We start from the raw sequence: 23,875 nt of genomic DNA, 5'->3' as shown, positions 1-23,875 counted from the left end.
TAAAATTTGAAAAGCTTTAGTTATATGGTTCATGAGTATAACTGTTTGGCAGCACCCGTCCTCAAATCAATAAATGATTTTTCCTTCGGGAACCCTGTTAAAATCAACATAAGAAGGGTTCAAATGTCACTATATATATGCTCATTTTGTGTGTTGCAACATTGAAAATCTGCAGAAAACTATTACAACTATGGGGTGTCAAATAAATCAAATCATTATCTGCTGAAATGTTTATTTTGTCAAAAAGCATGTTTTTCAAAATAAGGTTCTTTTTCAAACATACAATTGTGAAAAAAATATATCTAAAACAATGGTTGTCATAGTTACATCATTGCACATTCTTCAAATCTGGCAAAAATGTGGAAATAAATCATAACAAAATCTACAAATGGTTTTAATTTTAAGTTTTGAATTGATGGTGTATTTGTATATTCTTTAAACCTGTTTTTTTTTAAAGTAAGTTCCTGCATGGTTCATGTAATTCTACATAACAATATAAACAACATAGTTGAGAGAATTATTGAAATTAATTATTAAAGTCAAATGTATGACTGATAAGAATGTAGAAATTGTTTCAAATCTATTAGACTAATCAGAAAACTGCTTGTCAAATAAATAATAAATGCCCTGAAAATTCTATCTATACATAAATCTAAATTATTGAAATAGTAAAATTCATTTGAGATCTCAAATTCATAATAACCTAGTCATTGAATCTCGAATGCAATTCAGCATGTAAATTATGCTATATATATTCATGAAATAAACATAACACATGAAATATTGGAAAATTCAAATTCTTTAAAAATATTTAACATGTTTGCATCTGACTGTAAAAACAACCAAAACCTTAATGATACCAATTTTGATTAGAAAATTTCAGTTCATAAATATGGGGAAAAAATGCAATTTTTTTTTTTTTTTTTCAATATTTCTTTGCATTGACAAAGCATATGAACTGAAATGTTCTAATCAAAATTGGTATCATAGAAATATTGATAAAAAAAAATTTTGCATTTTTTTCCCCATATTTATTTCCCATCAACTCGAGAAGTATGTGCTTACTTCCAACTGATAAATTAATTTAAATCAACATGAGTAAGAAGACAAAACTATCTTTTTTTTTTTTTGCTAAAATAAAATTCAAATTTCTTTTTTAAAAAGTGCAAGAGTTCACTTTCTAATTCCTTAAATAATAATACTTAATTGTTTGATAATTTCCATGTTCAGTAAACTATGTGAAATCAAGGGAGAAAAGCCAATCTGTCATACATATTTAAAATCATTTCAAAATGTGCAGAAAGTAGTTTAAATTTTATATGACCACAAACTTTCTTGAAACAAAAAAAAACCTACCAGAAAGAAAGTTTTATGATGGAAAAAAAAACACCATATGAACTGAGGTATGAAAGACCCGAAATAGTTATGCCCGTCTAATACTGAATGCAAGGCATAAAAATTGAAACAAAGCAATGAGACTTTCATAACAAAATGTCTTTTAAACTAAAAGTAAAGAATCAACTGGGCATCAATTAAATATGAATTACAAATTGAAAATGTATTTCTCTTTTTTAAAACTCCTACAAGAAATACACTTTCTTCAAGAAAATCAATGATTATACAAATAAAGCAACATATATACACATATAACTCAATAATTCTCATGCATAAATAGGTTTGATTGGACATTTGTAAATAATATATGTTTAACCTTTCATTATGCAAGAATAAATGTTCTTACGACTAAAATGATCAAAATGTACACACTTCTAAAACATATCACAGGTCATGGTATAAACATTTAACAAAACTCTGATAGAGGTATTCTTGTTAACTAATTAAGGGGGGTACAGAACACCTAAGGGAGTTAACTCTTTGAAAATCATTTTAATTGCATACTATAATGATTCACAATGATCAAAATTAGTGTTTGTCAAACTGCTGTTTATATCCAAAGAAACAATTCCTGTAAACTGTGTTTAATATCAACCCATTGGTAGCCGTCGGCTGTTTTCTACTCTTTTTTCAAGTTGTTGTTTCTTTGAGACAGTTTCCATTTCCATTCATAATTCATTTCAATTCTTTAATTTTTTTTGTTTTTTGGTCAACACGTCAAAGTAAATATCCTGTCAAAATTAAACAAGCTAAATCTAAGTGTTGGGTACCCCCTTAATTGAGATTATGATCAACACTACAGCACATACAGGGTGATTCAAACTATACCCGACTGGTAGTCGTAAGTGATGTACAATCGACTGGCCATGTGGTGAAAATGCATTTGTAGTAAAATATTTGATAACCATTGACCATGCTGACAAGTTAATTTGATCCTTGCAAATAACAATTTTCTGACAAATAAACGTTTAAAGGAATATTCAACCCATTACTGCTATTCAGCAATAAAAAATCAACAAAAAAGCTACATATTAGAGTCTGTTCCAAGTTCAATTTAAATTTTTTGAAGAAGTGATATCAAAATTAATATATTGGTGAAAGTTTTCTTTCAAGACATTCTTAAAAGAATCATTTTTATTTTGATCAAATTTGGATTTAGTTTTAACAGCCTGAAATTGATGTTGCAAATTCAAATAGTACATGTAGTATTGGTTATTCCTGGAATTGGTGTTGCAAGACTTCAAATAGTACATGTCGTATTGGTTATATCTATTCCTTCAAAAAACAACGAATTTGCTTGTGAATTTTAAAATAGAAAAAAACATTTGTTCTTCACTAGAAAAAAATAATTTAAATCAGAGTTTACAACAAAACAATTATTTATTAATACACTAACTCACATTAAAAATATTGTTCAGCACTTTAACAGTTTAAAATTTGACCTTTCTCTTAGATAGAAAAATAACAGAACTATACACGTATACAAGTACACTGCATACAAAATAAATTGTACAACAAATGCCTTTATAAATATAGATGATGAAATCAGTCACACAATGAATAGGCATCACACGTCTTTGTCATATGAAGCACGCCATTATATTATGGCCTATAAATTAACAATGAAACTATTCACACATATGAAGCAGCATCACAATTCCCAGTCATTAAGAGTACTAGCGTTCTGCATTCGTCAATCACCACCGTTCATCACAACAGATCTTTTATCTCTGTGTTTTGATCGTGCTTTTGTCCTTGCCTTAAACAATGCAGCATTATAATGTGTCTGTAATTAAAATTAAAAATATTATTTTACCATATAAATATTTCCAAGGGGAAACTTTGTTTAAATGTAGTTGATTGTCACTGATTTTTGAACTTATCCAAGATTTGGCTTATGTACAGTCTTCACGCTTAACCACAAGTCCTACAGCATTGGCTTGTAAAATTCTTCTCTACAAGCCAACGGATTCCAACTAAAAAAAATTTCAAACAGTTGAGCTTCTGGCTTGTGATCTCAAAAGTTAAGTGTAAAGGCTGTATAAACCTATGGTATAAGTTTTATAATGATTTGACAAGAATTATGCCAGAATGCTAACAATGCAAGTTTCCAAGGGGCATATATATCTTTTAAAATAGTTGCTTGGTACAGACATTATTTAGAACTTGTCAGAGACATTGCTTTTATAAATCTATGATACAAGTTTAATAAAAATCTGGCAAGAAATGCACATGTGAATTGGAAAGACCTGATAGACAGCGACAGGGACACCCTGTATTTATATGCCCAAACAAGGTGTTTTCACAGAGAAAAATTTAACAATATACCTACCCTTTCCCATTTTGATACTTTCTGAGGAGGTACATTTCCAACAGGAATGGGAGGTCCAAGACCAAATATCTCTCGTATCGCAGGGTTCTCCTGTAATAATAACAATAGTGTTAAAATTTGAATTTTTAACAACCAACTTAATTTTTTTAAGAGGATCCAAATCTGGCTGCTTGCTTACTTAAAGGGAAATTCCGCGATTTTTTACTTATCATCTAATTATGTTCATCTTAACATAAAAAACACATTTGCAAAGTTTTAAATTTATGTTCCTTCTAATAACGGAGAAAATCAAGTATTTGTAACTTTTTTGGTTGAATTCTCGAGTGGGTCGTGACGTATTAGCCCGATTTATTGAATTCTGGGAAAAAATAAAATCTGTTTAACTCTTATAGCTTATCGACAATATACGTAATTAAAAGCGCACAGCTGACGAATGGTCGAAGTTATAAACCACAATATAAGAATGAACGAAAGTGAATATGCATATATATACCGTTTTGTATTGATTGAATTAAACTCCTATAAAATTATCTCTAGTAAATGTTTTTGAATAAATTTAATTAATTATTGTTGAGATTTTTTTCATAAAATATTTATTGAACATTTTTACTGATATTGAACTGAAAATATTTCAGTTCTATTTACCGTTATTGTTTTGATAATCATTTCAATGCAACTAATGTGTGAGCAGAGTGTGTATATTATTTTGTAAAGGTCACTGTATATTTCTCGGCTTGAGGTCAATTCGTTTACTTTGTAGCTATTTAGCAGCAGGTGTGAGTTCAAGCGTACACAGGTATAAATGTTGTTATTTGGAAAGGATAAATAGAAAGGATTAGAGTATATGCTGTCATGATGTTAATACACTAAGATTAAATACACGATGAGAATAAAGATACAATAATTAAATTGTGTAAATTAATTGAAAATAAAATTCAGATTCGTAATTCCGAAAGTGTATAAAAATAAAAGGAAACAATTTTTGATTACTTTCTTAGCGGCAATTGGCGTAAAGATTCAAATATGAAGCAAAAAATAGTAGTTTTAATCTTTAATAAAAACTAAATGCAATATTACCCAATTTGATATACCATTGTACATCTGTTTGATATCATTGACTTTACCGGAATTTCTTAACTTGTATTCAAATCTGGCTGTGTTTAAATGCTAATAAAACTATTGCAATTTTAAAGTTTTTAATTGACAAAAAAATACAACATACAACATGCATAATTTTTTTTTAGTTTCTTTTTAACATTTTATTCTTACATAATTAAATTCATTTGACAATCATTTACACGAACTTTTTGTGAAAAGAATACTAATTATCTAAGCTAAGGCATTATATCTTTTGAGGATTTTTTTAAAAATTCTATGATAATAGTTGTGCAATGTTGAACATGATAGCCGTCATTAATCCAAATAAGTAATACAGTAGTTGTAATAAAAGTTATACTTTAGTCATGCATTACAGATATTGACGAATTTATAATAGTTCGTTCATACATCGTTGTTCATGAAACAATCATTATTAGTATACATGTAAGTTTCCTGACGTATAAGAGCCATTGAGGATGAGCTCCAGAGAAATCAGACTAGTTGCGTTTCGTTCGTTTGTTTGTTGGGAAAGGAGAGGAAATGCAACCGCTTGTACAGATAAACGACAGAATTACCATACAAGCATTTATAGTCAACACAATCAGAAAGAGTTCCCATCGTTAGACGGGGAATATGAAGGCTTCCAAGAATGAACAAGTGACATGTCTAACTCTGAACAGTTAGAGAACAGACTATCGACATCGAACGCTTGTTCTTGATATTTGAAACTGTATGCATATATATACGTATACGTTTATGATATAGTGATGAGTTCTGACAAAAACTAAATTCCTTCATGGTTATATCTTGCCATACTTTTATATTGGTTTGTAAGGTGATTACTCAAAATCGTTATTTGAAAATCCTGTTTGTGAGATGTAGATTCATTTCAATACAGAAATTTCGTCTATATATTTCACAAGTGTATAACACGGAGAAGCTCTGAAGGTTCATTACTCCCATTTTGCTTGGGTGTGAACCATCGAATGTAGGAAAAAAAGTCACAGGAAAAAAAGTCACGGAAAAAAAGTCATGGAAAAAAAGTCACAGGAAAAAAGGTCACAGGAAAAAAAGTCACAGGAAAAAAAGTCACAATATATAATTTTTGTATGAAATAGTCATATGGTCTGCACATACATGTATGAATAGGAGAAACTTTCCAAATAATTTTTTTTTATGGAAATGGTCATATGGTCGCACATACATGACATATATATAAATATATTGGAAAACATTCCCAATAAATATTTTGTATGGAAATGGACATTTTTTAATTCATTTTATACGACTGGCTTTGGAAATTTAGATATAAATCGCAAAACATTAAAATGAAACGTGTACATGCTGGTGTACTATTGATACATGCATGTTTTCAAGGATTTGTTATCTACGATAGTAGAGGGGCATTATGTTTTCTGGTATGTGCGTCCGTTTGTTCGTATGTCTGTCTGTTCGTTCGTTCGTTCGTCCGTCTGTCCCGCTTCAGGTTAAAGTTTTTGGTCAAGGTATAGTTTTTGATGAAGCTGAAGTCCAATCAACTTGAAACTTAGTACACATGTTCCTTTTGATATGATCTTTCCAATTTCACGGTCCACTGAACATAGAAAACGAAAGTGTTAGTTTCAGGTTAAAGTTTTTGGTCAAGGTAGTTTTTGATGATGTTGAAGTCCAATCAACTTGAAACTTAGTACACATGTTCCCTATGCCATAATGGTATGATCTTTCTAATTTTAATGCCACATTAGACTTTTTACCCAATTTCACGGTCCATTGAACATGGAAAATTATAGTGCGAGTGGGGCATCCGTGTACTTTGGACACATTCTTGTTGTAATTATTTTTGTTTTATATCTCTTATGACTTTTTTTCTTGTGACTTTTTTTCCTGTGACTTTTTTTCCTAGTAATTTTGTGACTTTTTTTCCTGTGACTTTTTTTCCGTTTACCGAACCATCGATGTTTACAGCAATATCAAGGAATAAGGTGATGATGGTAGAAAGGACTATGGGCGTCATGTGGCAAATATTACATGCATATCGGACAATGAGTTGTCAATCTGTATGAAAAGTTTTCCAATACAACCATATTATTGAGAAGGAATGTTTACATGCTATACTCTCGTACTAGTATTACAGGGTTCTTGTGGCGTTCACCTTAGACACACATCGTTTTAACGATGTTTAAAAAAAGACAGAACCAATTTAATGTCATATTTCCCTATTTTTTAAATATAACTAAAATTCTTTTATCTGACAAGAATATCCCTATTTAGCGAACAAGTAATTTATTCTTTTTTCGGTTATTGAATACCAAGAAAGAAAATAAATCCCGAAATTAATTTGAAACTTTGATACTCAAAAGTTTCCCAGCAAAATATTCACATCCCCTGGGGATAATTAGTGTTCGTCCAGTGGCATATATAACAATTGTGATGACGAATTCCTTCCTTTGTTTGAGAACAATCTTATTGAAATATAAATCTGTGATTTTCCAAGTCCACAGCTTCAATGAACCAAAGCAAAAGTTATACATCGACCTGTATTTAAATCAAATTGGTTCTCTTCTTCTTTTGGTATACAACTGTAGTCTATCGACATTCGATGATTACATACTGTTGGCATACGTGGACTAGTCTATTTACAACACTTTTACCCCTATTTATTCAAAATATATGTTTTTTTCTTATGCTCAATGTATACACGTATATATTTTAAATTGCGCTATAGTTCCGTAACTTTATATCCAGTCGTATAAACGAATCGTCGGCAAGTGCGTACATTTTTTTAAATCAATATTTCTGGTCTGTTCCAATCTGTCCTTCACTATTGACAATGACTATATATTACATTTTCCCAAATTCACCCTTGGAAAAAATATTTAAATAGATTTTAATTTCATCAAATCTTATTTTTTCTGTATTATTATATATTATGAATTATATTCTTTACACCAGAAATGTTATTTATAAACAAGCGTATGAGTTTAGTAATGACAAGTAAGACAGAGTTGTATATTATACATCTGACAGTTCAAAATGGAAAGTTATAAGTTATAAGTTATCAGCCGTGTACACTGATCAATACCTGCAGAAGTGAAACGATGCATGAACTTGCAAGCCCGACAGGAAATCGCTTGAATACCTGGACGTGTCACCTCACACCCCTCACAATACCTTTGGAAGTAATACCTTTAGCCATGCTGGTGATCAGATAAGGGAAGATCAAAATATATTTGAAAAAAGTTTATTACTTTAAAGAATTATGAACAAATTAGATTTTCGAAAACAATTTTCACGGAACACTTATTTATGATTTCAACTTTGACTTTTCACCTAATTCCAATATCAACAGTTTAAAAACAACAGACCATGGTAATTTAAAAAAAGTAAGAATATTTTCCGTATCAAGTTAGTTAGTCGTATTAAACAACCGTACGATTGACAAGATATCGACACGCAATTACGACTACATCGGTTACTGTAGTTTTGTTTCTTTGTGGTTTATAGACATATCGTTTTTATTCATCGGGAAAGAAGACAAGATGGCGGATCTCGGAGAATTGATACTCTAAATTTAAAATCGATGGTGATCGCTTATCTAGCGGAATAAAACTTTAATATCTATGAATTTGAACATTTTTATACAGAATGAACATAATATCAATTTTTGATTTTTTTGCGAAGTTTCCCTTTAATGTACATCTGAATCCTCTGTTATTTAGTCCAAGCATTTAAGACAAAATCATGCAGCATTTAAAATAAGGGAATAGTTTGTTTCTTTGAAACAGAAAGAAGTGTGGTACAATGCATATAAAATACATCATCTAACAAGAATGTGTCCATATTACACGGATGCCCCACTCGCGCTATCATTTTCTATGTTCAGTGGACCGTGAAACTGGGGTCAAAATTATATTTTGGAATTATAATTAGAAAGATCATATCATAGGGAACATGTGTACTAAGTTTCAAGTTGATGTAACTTTAACTTCATCAAAAACTACCTTGACCAAAAACTTTAACCTGAACTTTGCACTATCATTTTCTATGTTCAGTGGACCATGAAATTGGGGTCAAAACTATAATTTGGCATTAAAATTAGAAAGATCATATCATGGGGAACATGTGTACTAAGTTTCAAGTTGATTGGACTTCAACTTCTTCAAAAACTACCTTGACCAAAAACTTAACCTGAAGCGAACGGACGGACGAACAGAGGCACAGACCAGAAAACATAATGCCCCTCTACTATCGTAGGTGGGGCATAAAAAAAACATATTTTCAATGATTTCTGCACATGGGAGGACAGTTTAAATTTCAATTTTATTAATTTTTTTTACAATTTCAAGAGGTGCAATAGCTGTCAGAGAAAACTTGTCCATTTTTTATAAAATGTTTTTTCAACCTCTTGATTTTCTATGGTTTTTATTGGTACCTGTTTAGCTTATGTATATTTCACCAGAATGTGCAGTTATAAAAAAATACCTTCAGGCATATGGTCTTGATAGGTAAAGGTGGTGGTTTATGCACAAGTTCAATTGATTTATCCCCACACATACATTTTGAATCTATATATAGTTTAGCCATATTTTTTTAGGGGGAGGAGTATGGTTTGTTGTTTTGTCAAATATGTTTTGTAATTCCCGTTATCCTTTTGTGTGTAAACACATCCAGTTTCGATTACTATTTACCTGTAAATGATGATTTACACCTGAAGTGAGTGCCTGACATAAACTATCATATTGCTCCCTCTTTGACCATGAATCTATCATTACACATTCTTTACCAAATTTTACAGCTAGATCAGGTTCATCGCCTTCCTGCAAAACAAGTTTCAATAATAGTTGTGTGTTCTAATTTAAGGGGGTAGACCTTGGTACAGGGAGATAACTCTTTAAATCAGTTATGTGTTTGTAAAAGTCAAGTTTCCTCAATGAATTTTAAGCATTTACCTGAAACAGATTGAAAATAATCTATGTATCCAAGAAGCTTAGAACATATTTATGAAAATGGCTGACACAAACGTACTGATGATTTTAAGAGTTATTTCCCTTAACCTAGGTCTACCTCCTTAAAATTACAGAAAGAAGGATTATCGTTTTACATTCCAAGTCTAAATTTAAACTTTAGCAAAATATTTAGATGTGAACTTCAAAAATAGATACAATATATGTTCCTTCCCTCTGAACCATGTATGTTTAATTGCATATCAGTTAGTACTAGCTATTATTGCTATTTTTTGCATTTTACCTTTGATCTTTTTTTGTGATAATTTTTCATATCATGCTACTCGCTTGAGATGGAAAATTGTCGCTAGAAACTAAGGAGCGATGTGGCATTGCTAAACAAATTGAAAATGTCGTCATAAAATAGTGATAAACAGATTATCATTGGTCATCTCAACTCTATTGTTTTTCTTGCTTTCGTCGTGACAGGCTCAAGCGAGAAAATCAATCTTGTTAAGATAACCAATAATAATCTATAAATATGTGTTGAGTTTTTTCATATTTTTTTTGTTTGGATGTGATTAATCAAATTTCTGTAAGTTCACTTTTATTTAACAACAAAAAAAACCCAACATTTTTAGTATTAACAGGCATATATTTCAAGCCCAGGACTCTATATCTTTTGTTAGCTTTTAGTTCTCAATCTATGACAATGTATGTATGTGTGTGCCTGTCCCAAGTCAGGAGCCTGTAATTCAGTGGTTGTCCTTTGTTAATGTGTTATATATTTGTTTTTTCGTTCATTTATTGTACATAAATAAGGCCGTTAGTTTTCTCGTTTGATTTGTTTTACATTGTCATTTCAGGGCCTTTTATAGCTGACTATGCTGTATTGGCTTTGCTCATTGTTGAAGGCTGCACGATGACCTATAGTTGTTAATTTCTGTGTCATTTTGGTCTCTTGTGGAGTTTTCTCATTGGCAATCATACCACATCTTCTTTTTATATTATAAACAACTGCATACCTCAACAGCTCGTAACACATCTCTAAAGCTTGAACGCTGCATTTTTCTGTCTTTCTTTGCTCTGTATTTGTGTGAATCTGTAGCTAAATTCTTCAGAGTTGCACAGAGAGTACAAATATCCTCTCCTTCGTATTCCTGAAATAAAATATCAATGCTGAATTCTTTCTTTGTATATTTATAAATATTAAAGTATAATTTGTATGAAAAAAACCTCCATATATGTCCAAATTTCAAAAAAAAAAATGATTTTCAAGTCTTTTTACTGAATCTGTGATTCTGAGCATGTTGATATTTTAAAATATCTGAATAAATACAACAATGAACAGTCATGACTTTAACAACAGTCAAATATCTATATTAAAAAGAGACAATAACTTTTGACTGAAAGCATGAAAAACATCTATAGTACTATCATGACTATAAAAGGACTAGACCTATTTCATTGAGCCATATCCCCTTTGAAACCATAAAAAGTCAGAAATATTTGTGATAAGACGCATTAAAGTAGTGTTTTGTACTTCCTACATGGCCCAAGACCACAATTAATGATCCCGCTTTACTTGTCCACGAATATAGTTCCCTTTAATTATAGTGTATTTTTTCTTTATTTTTTTTCTTTCCCTTTCTCAAACATTTCTTAGCTTTTCTGGGGTGGAAATGAAAGAAGAGAGCTTAAATAAACTTTTGGATTTTGAGTTGTTTTATTCTAACTGATTTTGAATGGAAAGAGTGATAAGGCCAGGTGCAAAAAGGTGATATTTACAGTTTTCGGAACATCTTTTGACTTGTCCATAGGGGTATGGATGTGTGTTGGCTAAATTTGTAAAATACAGAAGAGCAATCTTTCTGAATGTTGGATATATTTTTGGACTAGAACTGTACTTTACACACACAAAAAATTTAACAAAAAGATTAGGTGCAATTTTTTTAATGAAACGAAACATTATAAAGAACTAAGGCCAAGAAAAAAAAGATCGATGTTTCCGGTAACCCTACCGACCCTAACTTTTTTATTGGATCTTCAAAAAAAAATTAAAAAAAATTGTATCAACCGACCCCGTTTTTGACACAGGCTTCTGATAGATGACATAATATTTTTTCTCTCTTGCTTCTACTTGCATAGAAAGCCAGTAAAACATTTTATTAATGTCAAAAGGTATTCCAAATAGGTTAAAATCCAAGAAATTTGCACAGCAAGTGCTTCAAAAACATTGCAAATGGCACACTTCCGGTTTTTGAAACTAATTACGGATCCGGACTTGGAAAAACCATGATAATTTTCCGGATTTCATTTACGATGTCAAAAAAAAGAAAAAAAAAAAAGAATTTCGACCTACAGACCCTATTTTTCAAAATGATGTTACCGGAAACACATATCTTTTTTTTTTAGGCCTAATAGAGAATTTAATTGAGGTCTGTGGCCCATTTGTCTTTGAATACAATTCCCCCCCCCCAGAAAACACCAATTTTTGCAAAAATAACACAATTCCCACACTGTTATCTACTCGTATCTTATACACTTTTGTGCATGCTTAGTCGATGTACTTCCTGCGAAATTTAAGAACTCTTTGTTTGTTGCTTGCCCAATTGTACAGCGACTTCTTGGCATCTTTTAGTAAAGATAATGTCTTTATATTAACAATTTTCTTTTTTACAACCTGTTTTATTATCAAGAAGAGTGGATATAAAAATTCTGCATCAAACAGAAATAATATTGACTCAAGGTTATCATTGCTGAATTAAACTCGCATGACAATACTGTGAATTCATATTTTGGTGAAACAGACTGAAGTTATATTTTTAAGAATTTTTTTTTAAAATCAAAAAGAAATCAGTAGGTACCTCATCTTCTTCTCTAGCAAGCTCATACAACAAGGCAATAGTCTCTCCAGCTACTATCCTCAACTCCACATCAGCACTTTCTAATAAATCAGACAACCGACTTAAATGCCTGAAATAATAAAATATTCATCATTTCATCATTATATATTCAATGCTCTGGCACAAAATATATATTAAACATCAAACGGAGTAATGTGTTCTTACAAGCATATTTTCGTTGTGAAGAGGTGTCTTAAAATTTAAATCTGACTCTCTAATAGACCAAAAGATCGTTTCTATTGTAGTTGTAAATGATCAAAGGGTCATTCATTTTCATTTACACAGCTTTTAGTATTAATTTTAATTCTGTTCTTCAATATATGGATTTTGCTGTTCATATAAATTATTACTGTGAATACGTCTCTAAATAAAATTAACAAAAAAAAGTTTCAAGAATTCCCAATTTATAATATATTTTCTACACTTTTCACTAACTGTGTAAAATGTATGTAAAGGTGCAAACAAAAAATCCAATCTGCTTTTTTGTAAATAATATTATCAGTTACAGTGAATTTATCCAGTCAATAAAATTATATTGGGTGATGAGGCAAAGCCAAACTTGTTATGAAATTTATTAAAGAAATTCTGTATCAGGACAATTGCACACTGTATAACAAATTTATCCTGATTTTGTTATCACACCACTTATTTATTGTTTTGTTTTTTCATGATAAATTCTGTATTGGGCAATGTCAAAACTTATTTCCAAAAATATATCAAACATGTCTCACTTTTGTTTTGTTTCATATTGAGAGTGGTTTTTTTCCATTAAGTCAAAGGTATAAGGGAGATAATTCGAATTGCCTATATAAAAATAGAAAATGAAAAAATTGCACTGAAATTTATAAGGACAATATCAGCCAATACAATTGAATTGTGAGAAATTACTCTGAATCAGGATAACAATAATGACACTTACATTTCAATTTTCTTCTGGACAGAAAACGTAGGCGCTATAGAGATCAACAAACTCCAGGCTGACAAGGCATCGGCATGTAGTCTACTAATTTGTTGTGGATGACTGGGAACTGATTTGTCTCCCTTTCTGTAAGATCCTTTAAATATATTCTCTAATGCCAACATCGTATTATCAACAACCTAGAAGAAAATATGTAGTTATAAGAGAAACTATAAATATGGATAGCAAAGAAAAGAACCCTAATCATCGTAATCCTAAACATGGGGGGAAAAATGGAAATAAAACAGCCATTCAAAAAATGAAGTATTACAATTCCAGGAAAATGTTCATAATGAGCAAGTTTTAAACAGTAATTAATATCCTTGAAATATTATGAATATTTAAAGATTTTAGATGAAAGAAAGCAAAATTCTATTTTTTCTATGCAAGCACCACAATTTTATATGTAAATGGTGTTGTTCATCATAAACTCTACTCTATGGTTGGGTTGTTGTCGCTTCGACACATTCTCCGTTTCTATTTTCTATTTTATCATAGGTTGGAAATAAATAACATTTACTTACAGATATATCTGTACAGGCAAGAAAATTGCTCATAGCTAAGGTTGCAGCACACTGAAAATAAATGAGAATAATTAGAATAATTTATAACTGTCACTTCTGTGTCCAAGCTTTGCTTACAATTGCAAGGATCTGAAAGGTCATTTTGGGATCCTCTATTTTTTTCAGATTAAACACCTTCAAAATTTCGAAAGCTGAAATTTCATTGGCTGATGTAATAGTTACCGGAACAGAAAGTTAAGAGCATATGTCAGATCTATGTCAGCAAATTCGAATTGCTTTCTTATGTTGTACTGTTATACCACTGTCCCAGGTTAGGGGGAGGGTTGGGATCCCGCTAACATGTTTAACCCCGCCACATTATTTATGTATGTGCCTGTCCCAAGTCAGGAGCCTGTAATTCAGTGGTTGTCATTTGTTTATGTGTTACATATTTGTTTTTCGTTCATTTTTTTTTATATAAATAAGGCCATTAGTTTTCTCGTTTGAATTGTTTTACATTGTCTTATCGGGACCTATTATAGCTGACTATGCGGTATGGGCTTTGCTCATTGTTGAAGGCCGTACAGTGACCTATAGTTGTTAATGTCTGTGTCATTTTGGTCTTTTGTGGATAGTTGTCTCATTGTCAATCATACCACATCTTCTTTTTTATATTGGGTTAAAAGCAGAAACTTCCTACGCAAAGTTGGATCTATATATATATGTACATGTAGATACCTGTTCTTCCCTCCCATTGGACAAACTCCTATAAGCCCTAATTGAACTTTTTCCAATCCTGCAGAAAGGTAAATATTTCTAACTCTAGTCAAAATAATTCTTTCCTTGTGTATTTTTTTCTAAATAGTATGGATATTAACCATACACTGCTGCCTTCAGAAATATACAACACGATACTGTGGATTTTCGTGGGTATCAATTTTTCGTGGATTGAGGAAAACTTGCATGTTCATCGATATTTAATTTTGTGGTTTTGGCAAAGTCTGCATTCACGCCTTAAGAAAATGTGGAATTATTGAACATTTTTCAAATTCATGGTTCCCCTGTACCCACAAAATCCATGAAAATTGGTGTCCAACGAGTAATAATGAATCCACAGTAGTACTTTTGTTGCTGTACAGTAAAAATTTCCATTTTTTGTAAACCTCTCAATTGTTAATAAACTTACTTCCGACCTTGCTTTAACAGGAGCAGTATTATCTGCCAGAATTGTCAAAAGCAAACTATGTACTTCTTTAAAGTCATCTTCTATTTCATTCCCTAACTGAACACATAGTAGACTTAAACATTTAGCTGAGGCTGCTTGCTCATCGCCGTTTCCTTTCTTTAAACATCTTAACAAACCGTCAGAAACAGTCACTTTCCTGCAATATAATTTCATCACATGATATCAACTGGACCAATCAAATTTTTTTAATCTTTTTGAAATTTGTCCTACAACTACTTGTACTTAATATTCTGTGAATCAAAGTTATGTGTTCATATTAGAACAGTTCCATTTAAAATGGTGTGGGATGGATGGGTAGATGCTTACTGTCCAGTGGCAAATTGAATGCATATTTAGGATATAAAGAACATGTTAATATGACGAACCTTGTTTTGTACTAGACCAACAAGCATAGCTGGATTTTAAACTTGCTAGTTTATGAAGCTAAAAGCTAACCAGTCTTTACTCCTTCTACAAAATGCCACTTGCTTGGCAAATATGTAGCAAAAACAAATTTCAAGATAAATTGGACACAGCCAATGCAAGGAATGGACATTTCTTCTTCTTCATAAATTCTGTTCCAACTTTTATTTCAATCAAACCTACCTGTCACTAAGAAAATCATAAACATATTTCTTTGATAGCAATTTTGCCATGGTTTCAATGCATGATATTCTGCCTTTACCACTGAAAATAGAAAACATATTTATAAGCGTTTGAGAAATTGAAGAAGATAATTCCATAATTATCAAACTGGTGTTCTTGCATTGAGGGTTTTGTTCGTTGTTGAACATGAAGCCGAAGGTAATATACTGATGTGAAAGTTGTAAATTTAAATTAGTGTGAAATTTAACTTTATTACAGAGGTTTACAAACGTTAACCAGATGCTCCACAGGGCGTAGCTTTATACGACCGCAGAGGTTGAACCCTGAACGGTTGGGGCAAGTATGGACACAACATTCAAGCTGGATTCAGCTCTAAATTTGGATTGTGATTAAATAGTTGACACAGCATAGGTTTCTGACACAGAATGAATGTGTTCTAATGAACTTAAAATTTTTGTTTTCTCTTAGAGCAATTCACTATGCTGTTGAATATTAATCCTCTCAAAAAAGTTTGAAGAAATTTTCTTTTTTATTTATGAAATTTCAAATGAGAAAAATTCAACCCAATTTTTTTAATTACATCCCCATTTCCCTTATTCCAAAACTAATCTCAATTAAAATTTCTAATGGAGTTTGCAACAATAACTACTCATTTAAATACATCATAAAATATTAAGATGTAAAACTAGAGGCTCTAAAGAGCCTGTGTCGCTCACCTTGGTCTATGTGCATATTAAACAAAGGACACAAATGGATTCATGACAAAATTGTATTTTGGTGATGGTGATGTGTTTGAAGTTCTTACTTTACTGAACGATTTTGCTTCTTACAATTATTTCTATCATGAACTTTGCCCATTAGTAACAGAGAACTATATTTGGTAAAAATTTACATAAATTTACCAAATTAATGAAAATTGTTAAAAATTGACTATAAAGGGCAATAACTCCTTAAGGGGTCAATTGACCATTTAGGTCATGTTTGACTTATTTGTAGATCTTACTTTGCTGAACATTATTGCTGTTTACAGTTTATCTCTAACTATAATAATATTCAAGATAATAACCAAAAACAGCAAAATTTCTTCAAAATTACCAATTCAGGGGCAGCAACCCAACAACCGATTGACCGATTCATCTGAAAATTTCAGGGCAGATAGTTCTTGACCTGATAAACATTTTTATCCCCTGTCAGATTTCCTCAAAATGCTTTGGTTTTTGAGTGATAAGCCAAAAACTGCATTTTACCCCTATGTTCTATTTTTAGCGGTGGCGGCCATCTTGGTTGGTTGACCAGGTCACGCCACACATTTTTTAAACTAGATACCCCAAAGATGATTGTGGCCAAGTTTGGATTAATTTGGCCAAGTAGTTTCAGAGGAGAAGATTTTTGTAAAAGATTACTTTAATTAACGAAAAATGGTTAAAAATTGACTATAAAGGGCAATAACTCCTAAACGGGTCAACTGACCATTTTGGTCATGTTGACTTATTTGTAGATCTTACTTTGCTGAACATTATTGCTGTTTACAGTTTATCTCTATCTATAATAATATTCAAGATAATAACCAAAAACAGCAAAATTTCCTCAAAATTACCAATTCAGGGGCAGCAACCCAACAACCGATTGACCGATTCATCTGAAAATTTTAGGGCAGATAGATCTTGACCTGATAAACATTTTTATCCCCTGTCAGATTTCCTCAAAATGCTTTGGTTTTTGAGTTATAAGCCAAAAACTGCATTTTACGGCCATCTTGGTTGGTTGACCAGGTCACGCCACACATTTTTTAAACTAGATACCCCAAAGATGATTGTGGCCAAGTTTGGATTAATTTGGCCAAGTAGTTTCAGAGGAGAAGATTTTTGTAAAAGATTACTTTAATTAACGAAAAATGGTTAAAAATTGACTATAAAGGGCAATAACTCCTAAACGGGTCAACTGACCATTTTGGTCATGTTGACTTATTTGTAGATCTTACTTTGCTGAACATTATTGCTGTTTACAGTTTATCTCTAACTATAATAATATTCAAGATAATAACCAAAAACAGCAAAATTTCTTCAAAATTACCAATTCAGGGGCAGCAACCCAACAACCGATTGACCGATTCATCTGAAAATTTCAGGGCAGATAGATCTTGACCTGATAAACATTTTTACCCCATGTCAGATTTGCTCTAAATGCTTTGGTTTTTGAGTTATAAGCCAAAAACTGCATTTTACCCCTATGTTCTATTTTTAGCGGTGGCGGCCATCTTGGTTGGTTGACCGGGTCACGCCACACATTTTTTAAACTAGATACCCCAATGATGATTGTGGCCAAGTTTGGTTTGATTTGGCCCAGTAGTTTCAGAGGAGAAGATTTTTGTAAAAGTTAACGACGACGGACGACGACGACGGACAACGGACGCCAAGTGATGAGAAAAGCTCACTTGGCCCTTCGGGCCAGGTGAGCTAAAAACTGCTTGTTATCACTGAATGGTAAAGATTATTTTAATTTATCAGTTGGTAGTAAAAAGTGAATATACATTGTATATTGTATATAACAAAGATTTAAGTTGATTCTGGACAAAGAAAGATAACTCCAATTAAAAAAAAATCTTGCTATTGCACAATATTTTGCAATTAGATATTTCTTGCTTACTATTCTGGACAAAGAAAGATAACTCTAATTAAAAAAATTTTGCTATTTCACAATATTGTGCAATTAGATATTTCTTGCCATTGCGCAATACTGTGCAATTGAAAAGACTTGCTATTGCACAATACTTAATATAATAATTTTAGATCCTGATTTGGACCAACTTGAAAACTGGGCCCATAATAAAAAATCTAAGTACATTTTTGGATTCAGCATATCAAAGAACCCCAAGATTTCAATTTTTGTTAAAATCAGACTAAGTTTAATTTTGGACCCTTTGGACTTTAGTGTAGACCAATTTGAAAACAGGACCAAAAATGAAGAATCTACATACACAGTTAGATTTGGTATATCAAAGAACCCCATTTATTCAATTTTTGATGAAATCAAACAAAGTTTAATTTTGGACCCCGATTTGGACCAACTTGAAAACTGGGCCAATAATCAAGAATCTAAGTACATTTTTAGATTCAGCATATCAAAGAACCTAACTGATTCATTTTTTGTCAAAATCAAACTAAGTTTAATTTTGGACCCTTTGGACCTTAATGTAGACCAATTTGAAAACGGGACCAAAAGTTAAGAATCTACATACACAGTCATGAGTTAGATTCGGCATATCAAAGAACCCCAATTATTCAATTTTGATGAAATCAAACAAAGTTTAATTTTGAACCCTTTGGGCCCCTTATTCTGTTGGGACCAAAACTCCCAAAATCAATACCAACCTTCCTTTTATGGTCATAAACCTTGTGTTTAAATTTCATAGATTTCTATTTACTTAAACTAAAGTTATTGTGCGAAAACCAAGAATAATGCTTATTTGGGCCCTTTTTTGGCCCCTAATTCCTAAACTGTTGAAACCAAAACTCCCAAAATCAATCCCAACCGTTCTTTTGTGGTCATAAACCTTGTGTCAAAATTTCATAGATTTCTATTAACTTAAACTAAAGTTATAGTGCGAAAACCAAGAAAATGCTAATTTGGGCCCTTTTTGGCCCCTAATTTCTAAAATGTTGGGACCAAAACTCCCAAAATCAATACCAACCTTCCTTTTGTGGTCATAAACCTTGTGTTAAAATTTCATAGATTTCCATTCACTTTTACTAAAGTTAGAGTGCGAAAACTAAAAGTATTCGGACGACGACGACGACGCAGACGACGACGCCAACGTGATAGCAATATACGACGAAAAATTTTTCAAATTTTGCGGTCGTATAAAAAGAGTATTTGTCATAAGTAGGTCCTTTAAACCTTCATTTAGATTTGTTGGTTTTACAGACATGACCTATAGTTGTTAATTTCTGTGTCATTTAAGTCTCTTGTGGAGAGTTGTCTCATTGGCAATCATACCACATCTTATTTTTGTTTATATAAAACACACTGTTTTAATAGACTCCCATTCTATTTTGTATGTAGTTAGTGTCAAGACGCTTATGTTACCAGGTTGCCATGGTTACCTTTTTTGTGATATTCCTTCAATGCAGTCTTTCAATTTATCTTCAAAATTTTCTACTACAGTAGTATCATCAGCTCCATTCTCTCCTATAATAAACAAAATACCTTACTTCAAAGCTTCAACAAAACATTTTAGTCAATTTTAACACTTCTTTATTAATCTTGTATAAAAATAACATACATTTGTGTTCAACTTCAAGTAAAGGAAAATATCTACATCTTGAAAAAACTCTTATTCAAACACTTGATTCTATCTTTCTTTCCTTCCAATTAACTAATTAACCATTTGGTTAGTAGCATAAAAATGATCATTGTTAATAATAGTCAGAAATTTAATCCACCAAAAAATGAAACTTTATAAACTTGATTAAGGAAGACTAGTTTTTCCCCACTTCTATTCAGTCTATAATGGTTTACTTTTTAAATTGTTATTTGTATGGAGAGTTGTCTCATTGGCACTCACACCACATCTTCCTATATCTATGATCATGACAATACAGTAGAGGCTGTTTCTAATCATTTAAAATTCAATGAATGTCCAATAAAATTTTGTGTCATTGGTAAAGTACTGTGTGATCCTTGCTGCATGTATGGACCCCAAGACATAATTAAACTCTAAACTGAACTATATCTTTGACCAGTCTTATACATACCATCCTCAGATATACTGCCTATATCATCCGACAGGACACTAGCAGTACTCCAATTATCTCCAGTATCATACTCTTCATCACTGGGAGGTAGTGATGCCAAAACCTTCTTCCCTCCTGCAAAACAATACAATAATATTAAAATTCAGATTGATACACTGTTTAGATCATTTTCAATCAGCTTCATAAAGCATGCTTGCATTATGAAATAGCTGCAATTCATATCAATTGCAACAGATTTAAAACATAAACTATTTATAATAGGCAAACACAAATCTCACATTACATGTACCTGTCATAAGTTAATTTGGCTTCAACCTCAAATCGGTAGTTTATACTATATATTATATAGCCCAATTTGAGTTCCCTTTTTTGTGAAAGATTTACACCTGTTGATTCAATAAATCAGAAGAATTCAGTGGCTAGTCTAGAAATTTTTAAATAGGGGCACACTGACTGCTCAAGAAGTTCTAGCGATTCCCTAAAAAATAAAATTTGCCCCACAAAATAGCTGGGCAGGACCACTACCCCCCCTAAGACTGTAATTGACTAGGGTGATTTAAGAGGGGGGCAATAATAATGTTAACAACACCTCGATTTTGGCAAAAACAGTTCGAAACATAAAATGCAAAAATGCTGATAACAGTTAACAAAGTGGGTTGAAACAGTTAATAGCTTAATTTGATCTCAAATAACAGTCACAAAAAGGTATTGTCCCCACCCCCCCTCATTTATGGGGGTCTCATTGGGGGGTTCTGATCCCGGATCCCGCTTACTGTTTTGTCAGATTCCCGTATCCCGCTTACACTATGCACGTAAGCAATTCTCATTTTTTTGTCATTTTCCGGGTCCCGCTAGACCTCATTTTCCGGGTCCCGCTAGACCTCATTTCCCGTTTTCCTGACACAATAATTTGACGTTCACGTTTCACGCTTACAAAAAATAGGCAATCCCACGTCACGCTTAGACCCCAATGAGACCCACATTTATATTGGAATAATAATTTTGACATCAGAAATGTACATGTGCAGGAAAATACATACATGTATGAGACATGCAACTTTATATAACTTACACAAGATAGAAGGGGGCTGGGGCTATAAATATAAAGAATATAATATACAACAGGGAAGGTGTCATTGAATAAGTTTACACTGTAAAATTAAATAAAACCCATATTTAGTGTCTATCAACTGCATAGGTTTTTGATACCATGTAAACATGGTCAAGGTTGTTTATTTGTCAGAACGCAAAACATATGGCGGTAAAACTTGCGCAACAGAATGAAATATTTTTCTTCCAATATTGAATTTATAGTTTCATTTAAGATTTTTTTCTAAGTATAATTCCATCTGTTCATTACACATAAAACGTTTCACTGTGTTTGGTAAAATATATATCCACATCCTTCACCGTAAATTATATAGACAACAGAAATGTCCACCGGTGAATTTACCTTTTTTCTTTCCTCCTTTAGGCATTATTATTTTAAGTCTCTTATAAAATTAAAATGTTTTCTAGTCCCTAAAACTGTTCTCTTTCGTATACTAAGATCTTGAAGATAAATTCCTTGATAAAACAGAGTAATTCGAAGAGATAAGACGTTATCCTCAGACAGCATGGTCAACGTAATCACGAAGTTTCAGACTGTCACATTCTAAAAATAGATTGAAAATCTCGTTTTTTCTGGATTAATCGATGGAAATGGAATCATGTTAAAATTTTTATTACTTAAAATGATTCAGTAAGAAATTATTTTTTGGTTCTTAAAGCAAATAAAAATTTTCAAAATGATTATTGTATATTTGTCATATTGATGCTTGAAAAATCTTCTTTAGTTATTCATTATTTAAAACGTTATTCCGACTCAAATTGTTTCATGACGTTTTTTTCGTTTCCGAAACGATTGTTCACGTGACACCTTTCCTTAAATAGTCGTCTTCGCAACGTTTGTGTCATAAATATTTTGATTGCCAGTGCTGCTGTGTAAAAATTTGTAAAGAAAAATATGCATCCGTGTTTATCATATGATAATATTGAAGAAACTAAAATGGATATAACTAATATTTCACAACAGGAATTTTCAGAAACACAAGTTTGTGAGACCATCTGTCGTAGGAAAACCAGGCGCGGTAAAAAGAAAAACAGAAACGTGTCGAGACTAGAAAATGGTGGGTGTTGTCAGGAAAATGAGATAGACTCGTGTAATCAGTGCTCAACTTTGATGGAAGAATGTGATTATATTCATGAAAAAATGACTAGGAAGTCTGGAAGAAAAAGAACCGGAAGACTTCTGAGGCCAAGATACAGTCCCAAAGCTCCACGCAATTACACATCCTTTATTATGGACGATCATTTAGAAAACGCATACGGGTATCTTAGTTATGAATCCCCAGAGACAAATTTCGATCAGAGAGTCGATGATGGTTGGTCAGTTTCTCCTGATTATTTTTCAAGACTTGGTAGTTCAGATAATGTAGAATTTTGTGATGAGGATATTGAAAATGAGAATTTAGATTGTGCAAAAACATTAGATTTCATTAAAAATGATTTTGAATTCACATACAATTCATCACGTACTGAAGAACTTTCAAAATTAACCAAAGATGACCTTATCGTAGCAATTTGTAAAATGGAAGATCGAGCAGAACAATTATCAAAGAATTTAGATAATGTTGAATTACAAGATAAAAGTCCAAATTTATCTATGAAGCGAAATATCCGAAACCTCCAAAATGAAAACAAAAAGTTACAGATCGAAAATGAAACATTGAAAGCTGTGTTATGTCCGCAACAAAGTGACTTGTAAATACGAATGGATTGTGTTCAACTTCATCATGTTCATCCTTTTCATGTACAGTAATTTATTCTTTTAACTAAAGAAACTTTTTAAAGACATTTTAATTGTATAAATGTTTGACTACAAGTAAAGTAAAATATTAAAATGTGCTATTTTAAGAATTTTTTTGTTGTTTTTATCTAATTGAGTTTAGTTTTATTTTTCAGATGAAGGAAACACGTGTTGATGCCAGGACCTTAGGCCATCGGCCAACAGTAGGTTCCAGTGCATCAGTTAAGTGTAAGGTAATGAATGCAGATATTGTATGATGTTACAGTGTACATATACATTCTCATTTTTTAGCTGTTTGATTACATAA

The 23,875-nt window shown here is 31.7% G+C and overlaps 1 protein-coding gene across 2 annotated transcripts; it reads right to left on the bottom strand.

Moving 5' to 3' along the window:
• Positions 1-215: 215 nt before the first annotated feature.
• On the bottom strand, positions 216-22,382 carry LOC139514464 (interferon-related developmental regulator 1-like). 2 transcript variants are annotated; one of them, XM_071303773.1, is made up of 12 exons: positions 22,174-22,382; positions 20,721-20,834; positions 20,070-20,154; positions 15,967-16,047; positions 15,322-15,517; positions 14,157-14,207; positions 13,594-13,772; positions 12,636-12,744; positions 10,794-10,928; positions 9,514-9,642; positions 3,728-3,817; positions 216-3,181 (listed from the first exon to the last, which is right to left on the bottom strand). In XM_071303773.1, exons 1-12 carry the CDS (start codon positions 22,196-22,198, stop codon positions 3,089-3,091), a joined length of 1,287 nt encoding a protein of 428 aa, XP_071159874.1. In that variant the 5' UTR covers positions 22,199-22,382; the 3' UTR covers positions 216-3,088. The 2 variants fall into 2 exon arrangements, with proteins under 2 accessions (XP_071159874.1, XP_071159880.1); XM_071303779.1 differs by lacking the exons at positions 20,721-20,834; positions 22,174-22,382 and having other exon boundaries at positions 15,967-16,049; positions 20,071-20,154.
• Positions 22,383-23,875: the final 1,493 nt, after the last annotated feature.

Source organism: Mytilus edulis, chromosome 1 (assembly GCF_963676685.1).
Source record: "Mytilus edulis chromosome 1, xbMytEdul2.2, whole genome shotgun sequence".
In the NCBI taxonomy this organism is placed as follows: Eukaryota; Metazoa; Mollusca; class Bivalvia; order Mytilida; family Mytilidae; genus Mytilus; species Mytilus edulis.
The sequence above is the reverse complement of the archived record's forward strand: the minus strand, read 5'-3'. Positions and strand labels throughout refer to the sequence as shown.